The sequence below is a fragment of the Salvelinus sp. IW2-2015 genome, linkage group LG18 (assembly GCF_002910315.2).
Source record: "Salvelinus sp. IW2-2015 linkage group LG18, ASM291031v2, whole genome shotgun sequence".
In the NCBI taxonomy this organism is placed as follows: Eukaryota; Metazoa; Chordata; class Actinopteri; order Salmoniformes; family Salmonidae; genus Salvelinus; species Salvelinus sp. IW2-2015.
Window position 1 is genome coordinate 17,104,772 of NC_036858.1, and position 11,807 is coordinate 17,116,578.

An 11,807-nucleotide genomic window follows, 5' to 3' on the forward strand; every position below is an offset into this window, starting at 1 on the left:
CCAGCATTGAATCAATGCAAAAGGGGCGATAACGTTTCGCCACCAAAATATATTAATTTTTCACTAACCTTCTCAGAATTCTTCAGATGACAGTCCTGTAACATCATATACAACAATGCATATAGAGTTTGTTTGAAAATGTGCATATTTAGCATCACAAATCGTGGTTATGCAATGTAATCTGTCAAACATGGCATGCATTCTGGCCGGCGCCATCTTGGAAAGGCACCTATGTTTACGATTATTTATCGATTAGATTGACAAAAAAAATACAGGTTGGACAGCTAATGAAAGATGCATTGGTTATTAATGCAACCGCTGATTTAGATTTTTAAAATTAACGTTACAAGAGCATACATTGTGAGTTACAGCCAGACTAGTGCCGCAAAAAATGGCCGACAACTGCGTTTACATTTTTCCACATAAATACGGAATAAAATCATATAATACTCTTACTTTTGGACGAGCTTCCATCAGTATCTTGGGCAATGTGTCCTTTGTCCAAAATAATCGTTGCTTTGTTGTAAAACGACCTCTTCAACTTCGGAACTAGCAGCTAACGATAGCTACACGGCACACACATGTCCAAATCCTCAAACGCAATACTAAGGAAATTCCGAAAATAGCAATATACTCGCATAAACTGATATAAATCGGTTTCAAATAACTTCGTTATGATGTTTCTAACACCTATATCGAATTAAATCACAGACGGATAGATCTTTGGTCAATAACGAGAGCTTTTGAGCATGCCATTCTGAAGTCCTCCCTTGCGTCCTGGCGAGCGTCGAAAAGAAGGGCATCTCACTCCATTGCCTTTTATAAACTCTGAGAAACACGTAGAGACCCATCCACTTCTCATTGGTTACTGACATCCAGGGGAAGGCGGGTGCAGTTCATTTCGATCCATAGGGCATACACAGAGCTTAAAACTGATCCGAGATCAGAGACTATTTTTCAGAGCTTCGCATGTCCTGTCATAATTTTCGCTGTAGAAAGAGTTCTGGTTCACCCACAGACATAATTCAAACGGTTTTAGAAACTAGAGATTGTTTTCTATCCAATAGTAATAATAATATGCATATTGTACGAGCAAGAATTGAGTATGAGGCAGTTTAATTTGGAGACGATATTTTCCAAAGTGGAAACAGCACCCCCTGTATTGAGAAAAGGTTAACGGATTTTCCCTCAGAAAAGTGAGGCGAGCGAGGGAGGGGGGGTGAAAATTATTAGGTGGATAAGGAATAACAGTACCACATTGTCCTAGGCTATATGGACATTAACAATTGGCAAAATATTCCAATTGACTGATTTTCAAATGTATTATCATTAATACAGAAATTAACATTAATGAACATTATTCACATAGAATATTGCATTCGATTTATTATACATCCTATCATGTTCAAAAATTATTGAAAGGTTATGAATGTATTATCAGTTTATTAATCTACTTAATTGTATAGCCTAACAAATTCAAGAATGATTAACAATAAATAATTGTAATCAAATGTATAATAATGAGTTCATTACCTGAATGCGTCAACAAAATATTCATACAAATATGATTAGGCCTGTCATAGACTAGAGGTCTTGTAGAAAGAGGGTCAATCAAGTTAGGTCTGCCAAATTAATTTAGCATTGGAAAAAAATACATAAATCCAGCCATAAAGTGTAACCTTTAATCCTTTTTTTTTTTTTTTACATGCACAATTAGAAGCATCAAGCTATATAGAGCAAGCGTGACTAATTTCGAGCCCAGTAACTTTGCTCACCGCATCCTCATTCGATTGTCTCTCCTGGCTGTCACGAAAAGCCCCCACCTGCTGATCTACACGAAATGTGTGCGTGCCACTGGCGATGTACTTTGCTAAACATGCCAGCTGTTCTCGGCGGCGCATCATCACTTCAAACGCATTCCGTCGTGGTATCGGTTGGCCTTCTACTACTGGTAGTACCGGTAAAATGTAAGTTATGAATCGCAAATCACCATAGAGCTGACACCTCGAATTCATCGATAATTTTGACAAAACTTTGGTTGTCCAAAATACTATCAGCTTGCACTGCGTCTTTGCTGATGAATGCCCTGCTCTCTGGCCAGTCAATTGGTTAAATTGCATTGTTTTGTCTATTCAACGCTTCTAATAGATCTGGAAATGATGCAATAACCATTCATTTAACCGACTATTTGTTTGTATTGAGGGATGTCCCACGTTTAACCTGGACACATAAATAGTAGGACTTTGCGCTGGCTTCAGCCATGACGACATGAGAGAAATGAAACATCTACCGGTGCGAGTTGGCTGCAATTAACTAGCTAACAAATAAACAAAGAAGTAACTTAGGCTTGCTAGCTAAACACATATTTCCTCGAATTGTCCTATTTCTATAACTATAAGACACCTTGATCTTTGCTAACGTCAGCTAGCAAATAAGAAACCAAACTCTGTCTTCATCCGTTTTAGTTGTTATTGATTTACCAGATGTAGCTACCTACTGTACCGTTAAGTCCTTTGTAAAGTTCCAGGGGGACAGCTTTCCCTTCAGTAGTTTATCAGTAAAACGTCACAATAAGGTGCAGAGTTATTCGCTTTACCTCCGCTAAAAACATTGACAACTGCCTGCCATTTTCATGGGATTGTAAATAAATGTTAACTATTTGGTTGTACTGTCATAACCTCTTGAAGAGCATAGTCAGAACTTAATATTTCTGATTATTCCATGCAAAACAATTGCGCACAATTTAGCACTGTCATCGGTTAAACAGCAAGTAACTGCTTTCATGATCAGTAAACATCAAGTGATGTAATTTCAGATATGTGAGGGTAGCCTCACAATATCTCTCAGTATTGGTCACCTGGAGATTTGAGTGATGTGAACTARAGTGCATTKGGGAAGTATTCAGACACCTTGACTTTTTCCACATTTTGTTACATTACAGCCTTATTTTAAAATMTATTAAATCGTTTTCCCCCCTCATCAATCTACACACAATACCCCATAATGACAAWGCAAAAACAGGTTTTTATATATTTTTTGTTTTTAAACTTACATTTTACATTTACATAAGTATTCAGACCCTTCGGCAGCAATTACAGCCTTGAGTCTTCTTGGATATGACGCCACAAGCTTGGCACACCTGTATTTGGGGACTTTCTCCCATTATTCTCTGCAGATCCTCTCAAGCTCTGTCAGGTTGGATGGGGAGCGTCACTACACCGCTATTTTCAGGTCCCTCCAGAGATGTTTGATTGGGTTCAAGTCCGGYCTCGGCTGGGCCACTAAAGGACATTCAGAGACTTGTCCCGAAGCCACACCTGCATTGTCTTTGCTGTGTACTTAGGGTCATTCTCTTGTTGGAAGGTGAACCATCGCCCCAGTCTGAGGTCCTGAGCGCTCTGGAGCAGGTTTTCGTGAAGGATTTCTCTGTACTTAGCTAGCAAATATATTATTTTAGAATAATGCTGTAACGTAACAAAATGTTGAAAAAGTCAAGGGGTCTGAATATTTTTCAAATGCACTGCATTTGATCCATTTTGAATTCAGGCTGCAACACACAACATGTGGAAGAAGTCAAGGGGTATGCATACTTTATTTTCTTTCCCGCGATCCTGACTAGTTTCCCAGTCCATGCCTCTGGAAAAACATCCCCACAGCATGATGCTGCCACCACCATGTTTCACCGTAGGGATGGTGCCAGGTTTCCTCCAAATGTGATGCTTGGCATTCAAGCCAAATAGTTTAATCTTGGTTTCATCAGACCATAGAATCTTGTTTCACATGGTCTGAAAGTCTTTAGGTGTCTTTTGGGAAACTCCAAGCCGGCTGTCACGTGCCTTTTACTGAGGAGTCGCTTCCGTCTGGCCACTCTACCATAAAGGCCTGATTGGTGGAGTGCTGCAGAGATGGTTGTCCTTCTGGAAGGTTCTCCCATCTTAACAGAGGTACACTGGAGCTCTGTCAGAGTGACCATCGGGTTCTTGTTAACCCCCCCCAAACTTCTTCCATTTAAGAATGATGGAGGCCACTGTGTTCTTGGGGACCTTCAATGCTGCAGAAATATTTTGGTACCCTTCCCCAGTACCCTCTACTAACAATTCCTTCGACCTCATGGCTTGGTTTTTGCTCTGACACGCACATGCACTTTCAACTGTGGGACCGGTGTGTGCCTTTCCAAATCATGTCCAATCAATAGAATTTACCACAGGTGGACTCCAACCAAGTTGTAGAAACATCTCAAGGATGATCAATGCACCTGAGCTCAATTTCGTAGTCTCATAGTAAAGGATCTGAATACTTATGTAAATAAGGTATTTCTGTGTTTTATGTTTAATAAATTAGCAAACATTAATATAAACCTGTTTTCACTTTAACATCATGGGGTATTGTGTGTAGATTGATTTTTATTTATTTAACTTATTTTAGAATAAGGCTGTAACGTAACAAAATGTTGAAAAAGTCAAGGGGTCTAAATACTTTTCAAATGCACTGRATTTGATCCATTTTGAATTCAGGCTGCAACACACAACATACGGAAGAAGTCAAGGGGTATGCATACTTTCTAAAGGCACTTTGTGGGCTTCTTTCCCAAAACATCGGGCCTGAAAATGTGTTGTCAGTTTGGCTCTGTGACTTAATGGCATAGGCTTCTGTTAATCATTATATCAACTGATATCCTCAAACTATGCTTGTATGCRTTTATGATATGTTATCTGTACTTGTTTTGTCTTGTAACATTTTTTAAATATTTTTATTTTATGCACATTAAGGTTACACTTGTGTAATGAAAGTGCTTTACAAATGTAATAAATTAGTATTACTATTGTTGCAGGAGAGGTTGAAAGCCCTCACTGACATTGTGTGGCCGGAGATAGCTCTACTCGTCAAGGAAAGGATCCAACAGGCCCGAGAGGAAGGTATGTTGCTGATTTGATACGTGTCAAAGTTGTGTATGTATGTGTGTGTCAGTGTTTGTGTGCGTTCACCTGTGTGTACAGACAGTGGGCTTGTGTTCCCCTGTAGCTCAGTTGGTAGAGCATGGCGCTTGCAACGCCAGAATAGTGGGTTCTGAACATAAAATGTATATACGCATGACTGTAAGTCGCTTTGAATYAAAGTGTCTTCTAAATGGCATGTATTATTAGTATTCTATTATTCCCCCTAGGTAAACAGGTGTGTGTGGTGGACGCGGCTGTGCTGCTGGAGGCCGGCTGGACGGACATCGTGCACGAGGTCTGGGTCGCCGTCATTCCTGAGGAAGAGGTAACCCACATCTGTGCTTTGAACGTCTGAGAATAACCTCATAGATAACTGCGCAAAGGGCACTCTTTCATTTTGATGCCTTACACAACCTGGAATTTAGGCATAGGGTTTCTCTTAACTCCTCAACACAACCTTGTCCTCAATGTCAAAGTGAAAACATACCAGYACATTTTGAATTGAAAATAATAAACAAAATTGTACTTAAACAGTGGTAGTTCAATTCCATGATCATTTTACATTTTAGTCATTTAGCATATGCTCTTATCACAGTAACAGTAAGTAGACCCTTGCATAACATCTAATGCTAAAAGACAAAACTCTGATCCAGACACTTAATTTTTTTTATTATCCACCCCGACGCTCCTAACCCCCAGGCGGTGTCTCGGATCACGGCGAGGGACGGCGTCAGCCAAGAGGATGCTGTGCGGCGGCTGCAGAGCCAGTGGCCCAACACGCAGCAGGTGGAGCAGGCCAACGTGGTGCTCTGCACTCTGTGGGAGCCCGAGATCACCCAGAAACAGGTAAGGAAYGAAGGGATAGGGAGACCAGGTTCTTGTTCATTAGGAACCAAAAGGAAGAAAACGAGGGACTGGTCCATTTTCCCATCGCAAAACATTTTGTTACGCTATTCCCTAATGAACATGACCCAGGGCGAAGCCAGACACACTGATGGGGGAAAATGGCTTGATAAAGCACATTTGAAAAGTCCTGAAACTTTTACCATCCACACATAAAGGCTTCTTGCATTTTTATAGGAACAATKATTTTTATATATCTTAGGCTGCGTCCAGATTCTCCACCCTTCTAAAGTGGGCACGCCACTTGRACACTTCCAATCATGGATTAAAAAGTATTGGATTGGTGTAAACATTGGCTGGAGAGAGTTTCCACTAAAGCTTACRGTATGCCTCCCAGTCAAAACAGTTTGAACAGTTATGACTAAATTCTGTGACTTTTTGGTGTTCGGCATTTATTTATTTTTTTCCCAGCTGTTCGAGCACACAAATGTATTTCTTGAGGCAAGCCCAAGTTCGATACCCTAAGTCTACATCCCTTCGTCGGTGATTGGTCGACAGTAGTGTTTCTTCAATTAAGTGACAACTAGTTTTCATGCACATTTTTTGACCTTAAAAATACTGCACTTAGATGTAAAATTGCGGCTAAGACCTCGGTAGAAAAATTAATGACGAGTTCTTGATTTATCTTTAGATTGATTCGGACTATTTTGAGGAAGTGTTACTGTATGTTGTTGCTACYGCGTCTCGAGGGGAAAAACTGTAATTRTGCCGCTCTTTTCTTGTTTTTCAAGCAAATGTCTTTTTAAGGCAGGATGCGAGGCACTGATGCTCGCTTCGCGTAGCCGAGTTCTGCTTGGAGAAAACCGAACCTAGTATGCGGACGCCTTTAGGGGGTGAGTACTCGGACAAAACGAGTATCGTAACGGATGTATTTTTTTGTTGTTTTCCATGATTGGGAGAAACAGAGTTTATTTTTTTTTTTAGCTGCCAGCACGCATCGCTCTCATTTCACTCAGTGCAAAGTACTGTGTACTCTTAAGAACTGTTTAGTTCTGCTATCTGTAAAGAAATTGTCTGTCTAGGTTGTTCCTGCTTCTACGATTGGATAGAACAAAGCTGTATCTCCATTCGCTTGATAATTTTACTGGTCGCTCTTCCATATTATGCTCCGATCACTTAGATTGCTACTGACTGCTGCTACTATGATAAATCAGCAAGCTATCAATGTGGATAATATCTAACAAGCGGAGGGAGGGTTGGAAAAAAGATGAAAGGCTGACGCACGTTCTCAGGGGTTAAAGTTATCCGTCACTGCGACAGATTTCTGTCAATGATTTTGTGTTTTACATTATTGAAAAAGATTGGAATTGGTCAAACTTGCAGTTTAAGGTACAAAATTATCCTCTTTCCTTAAAAGCATTATGGTCATGACATTTTTACATGGGAGGTTAACTTGGCCCTGCAGACAATCGATCTGAGATCGAGATGGGACATTTTAATTTGTGTTTTTTAAATTATTGTTTTGTTTTAACCCCTGCGTTCTGACTGAGTGACAGCAAACGCATCTACCCGCTGCAAGTTTGAGAACACACGCAAGTTCGCTGCTCCTGATCTGCAGCTTCCTTGGTTTATATGAAGGTGCAGGGAGACTATTAGGTATTGCAAACCTCTATTTAGGCATTTCAAAACAGTTTTTCCAATTACGAGTATCATCCATGTGAATTAACGGATACAAATAAGAGTATGGCAAGATCAGCACACCCCTAGTTTCCACCATTGTTAAATCCATGACAGGAAGTGTGGAAGTGCACACTTTGGGAAAAGTGAAGAATCTGGACGCAGCTTACACATTAACGTTTAACAACCAAGTATTTTCATGATATGGCTTTCCGGGAGGATATAGATACCAGTCAATGCATTGCATAAACAAACCCTTTGTCACGTCTTCCTCTGCATTTAAATCCCAGGTACGGAAGGCCTGGGATCTTCTTCAGAAGCGGATCCAACAGAGTCGGGAAGGAGCCAAGCCACCGTCCTGAGTCAGACCTCCGCGCGCGCACACACACACGGATACACACCACAACAACAACAGTGAACTGCACACATACCGACTGTAAGCCCTGCAAAGGATGAGGGTGGCTCCAAAACTGCCAGGGTGCAATCATGTTAGGGACGCGTCTGCCTTAAAAAGAGCGCCACAGCGGTTGCTTTGGTGTGCCTGCAAAAGACGCTGGAGCCATACTTGTGAACATTAGAAACAGTTTAAATTTAAACAGTTTCTCCGTCTCAATGCGCATCAGCCAATTAAAATGAATAGAACGCTACATTGTAACTGGTCCCATCAGATAACCTGGAGCACCTTAGCCCTATGCTAACCTCACCAGATGACAGTGATTATTTCCTGGAACAAAATCCATCATCAGCCWATCAAAGATCTTTAGACTTTATTTCCACCAATCAATAGACATATTGGTTGTTTAGCAACAAAACCGACAAGTACGGGGCAGAACTTAGATTGTTGACAACATGTAAACTAATTTTGTCTCCAATATTTATTGAAGACATTAATACATTTGCACAACTTTGATCCATATTAGCATAGACGTGACATCAGTCACCACCTCAAAACAAGACATTGTCTCAAGAACAAGATAAAACTAGCTGAAACGAGCCACCTACTATTCCCCACATGGCAGCTTCTTGTCATTGTTGCTAGATATCTGGCCATCCAGAATCACAACAACACCGACTTCTGCCCCATTGAAGTGTGTGTGCGTTGTTTTCGTGACGTAAGATAACCCGTCTTTGGCATTTCTTAAAATAGGTCAACCCAGGTCACTAAAGGGATATTTTAAACCTACAAATTTAAGGTTTACTTTTGTTCCCGTTGGTCTGTAACAATGTTGTGTGCCAATATTGCAATGATGCATCCTTGACTAGGCTACTTGTACTAACGTTAGACAAAATGTTCACGTTTTCACATATGACAAAATCCCAAATTTGGCCTGTCCATTTCAAACACATTCATGTGCTTTCACAACAGTAAAGATGTAGGAGGATTATACAACATGTACGTTTATATTCATATATCGTTAAAAGAAAGAAAAAAATAAGAAAAAAAAGAAAAGACGCTATGACTATTTGGTGGTGTGATTCTCTAAGGCTGTAAGCCCAGAGACTGCAAGGTATGAAGGCCATGAGTTCGAATCCCCCTCAGGGCAAGGTTTTAATTTAAGGAAAAAAACGCTCCACTGTTGGGCCTCGAGTCAAATAACGCATATGTGACAAAGTAGATTTATAAAAATTAATATAAAATATAATCAATAGGTTAGCTTTTCAAACTGCGTGCCTGGGGACTGGGAGCGCACACAGTGTAGGCTACCTGTGATTTCGTTATCTGGTCACTTTTTTTATTTCGTGTGTGTGTAAATTCACTAGATATTTTCACTGCAGTATTAAGCCTAGCATTGAGCTAATGAATTATGGCCTAATATGCATACACATAACTTAGGCTACACATTTCGAGCCTGTCTGTGTTCGTGGTTTTGTTTTCGCAATTACGCACCTGGCATCTTCGCTGGCTCGGCTATTCGTCTTAAATCGTTTGGATTTCCAGGTAAAGCCAAATTACAATTGCTTGTTGGACACTTATTTTGACTTTATATTATTTAATAATAGCCTATTGGAGGAGAGATGCGCTTTTGCTTGCTGAATTAAAAAAATATATATGAAAATGTATGCACTCACTACTTTAAGTCGCTCTGCATAAGAGCGTCTGCTAATATGTAATAGTAAAATAGGCTACAGCTTTAAGAACTGGCGGGGAGTTGGAAAGGCGAGAGAGACATTTGTGTCAGAAGAAGCCCATATTTTCCTGTAGTATCTTAGCACCGATACATCCTGACAAAATACAACTTATGAGTGGCTTGCTAATGTACTTTTCTGGACCTTCTAAACTCTAGAATATACCCATAACTGTTCCAAAGGGTTGCATAATCAGGCCTAGGTCGTATGCAGTTATTTCGGCTAAAACTAAACAGGACATTTGATCTATAGACCACAGTTGTTTACTCACTTGATAACAATAATACATTCATCATTGCTTTGTGTTGTAGCATGGGTAGAATCGTTAGGGGAGCTTTGAGCAACGAGGCAAGCAATGACATGCTGTAAAYGATATGCAGGCTAAACGGTGTTTGCTGTTGAATTGGTACATTTCTAAATACACTTTTTTATATTTTTCAATGCATGTACAATGAAGTATTATTTGCGGTTGTCGCTATGACATTAAACACACTCTGAAAGCACCGAATTGTCTTATGACCTTATTAATATGTCTACAGCGTGCAGTAGGATGTGTTGATCAGACGATTGACAGTTGTGCTGTAGAACGATAAACAATTAACCTTTCCTCTAGTGTGGATGCTTGCGAACGTGAGTTCGAGTCCGGACTCGCGATACATCTTGAAAATAACAACATTGCCGCAATACTGCCATCTGTAGGATGATAACGAGGGACTTTGTTAAGGACGCTCTTATGGYAAAGTATTCGTTCACATCCATCTAGGTAAACATTTGCAATTGGCTGATGCAGAATTTGTTCCAGGAAATAAATACTGTCATCTGGTGTACCAGGTTATCTGATGCGACCAGCTACACTGTAATGTTCTGTCATCTACSATTTTAATTGGCTGATGTAAATTTTGATGCGGAGAATCTGTTTCTAATGTTCGTAAGTATGGCCTCTGTGTGTCTGTCTGATCGACTTTTCACACTCGTTTAAAAATAGTTGTTTATTTGTTAATTGGGTGGATATAGTGGGAGACGAAACATGGCCAGAGAATTAGGACTCGATTTCAATCCGTATCGCAGAAGAMCTGTGGTATAACGCAACTTAAAGGTCATTTCCGATTGTGCCGACATATGCAGCGTTTACCGTGAATGCAGTCTCTGCGAACGCAGGAAAAAACATTGCCTTTAAATTTGAATTGCGCTATACCGCAGATCTTCCGTGATATGGATTGAATCGAGCTCTTAATGTTGCTACTTAGTGAATAAGTTTGTGAAGATTWGCTGTTTTTAGATATTAACGAACAAATAAAAGTCCCTCACGACCTGGTTTTATATGGATGTTTAAATCGGACATCAGACAATCCTTGGTATAATATACTCTAAAGACCAAACTGTACTGTAAATACGAATGTTTCAGACACGAGAATGCATAAATCGAGTCAAATAGTGGTGGGCATTTTGACTAGCTTTCTTTTGTAGGGCTTAGGGTCAATCAAGTATTTGTTAATATAGCTTTAAGTAAAAAAAAAAAAAAAAAAGTGAAGAGTATAGTGAAAAATAATGTTTGGGATGTTRATAAAGAGTTGTGGAATAAAAATGTAGGAGTAATTTTGTGCGGTTTGTAGATTGAGAAAAMATAGATGAAACATGATACAGATTTAACAACATGACACTCTTGTTGGCTATACAGGACAAACAGATCTGGGACCAGTTTAGGAGTGCGTAGATACAGTGCCTTCAAAGTATTCATACCCCTCGACTTATTCCAGATCTTGTGTTAGCTGGTTGAGAGAATGCCTAGAGTGTGCAAAGCTGTCATCAAGGCAAAGTGTTGCTACTTTGAAGAATCTCAAATATAAAAAAATATCTTGATTTGTTTAACCCATATGGAATCATGTAGTAACCAAAAAATTGTAATTTCATAGTTGTGATGTCTTCACTATTATTCTACAATGTAGAAAGAAAGAAAAAGGGAAAAAAACCTTGAATGAGTAGGTGTCCAAACTTTTGACTGTTACTGTAAGTATTAACACCACTGAGTCAATACATGTTAGAATCACCTTTGGCAGAGATTACAGCTGTGAGTTGTTCTGGGTAAGTCTCTAAGTGCTTTTCACACCTGGATTGTCCAACATTTCCCCGCATTAAAAATATTTWKAAAATTCTTCAAGCTGTGTCYAATTGGTTGTTGATCATTGCTAGACAACCATTTTCATGTCATGCCACAGATTTTCA

At 39.7% G+C, this 11,807-nt stretch overlaps 1 protein-coding gene across 4 annotated transcripts in view; it reads left to right on the forward strand.

Moving 5' to 3' along the window:
* The window catches only part of coasy (CoA synthase), a 24,054-nt gene extending 12,312 nt beyond the window's left edge, over positions 1-11,742 (forward strand). For all 4 annotated transcript variants that reach the window (XM_024008607.2, XM_024008609.2, XM_024008608.2 and 1 more), the window contains exons 7-10: positions 4,832-4,916; positions 5,165-5,262; positions 5,637-5,783; positions 7,748-11,742. In XM_024008607.2, the coding sequence (XP_023864375.1) occupies positions 4,832-4,916; positions 5,165-5,262; positions 5,637-5,783; positions 7,748-7,819 (402 nt within the window). In that variant the 3' untranslated portion in view covers positions 7,820-11,742. The remainder of the gene's footprint in view (positions 1-4,831; positions 4,917-5,164; positions 5,263-5,636; positions 5,784-7,747) is intronic.
* The last annotated feature ends 65 nt before the right edge of the window (positions 11,743-11,807 follow it).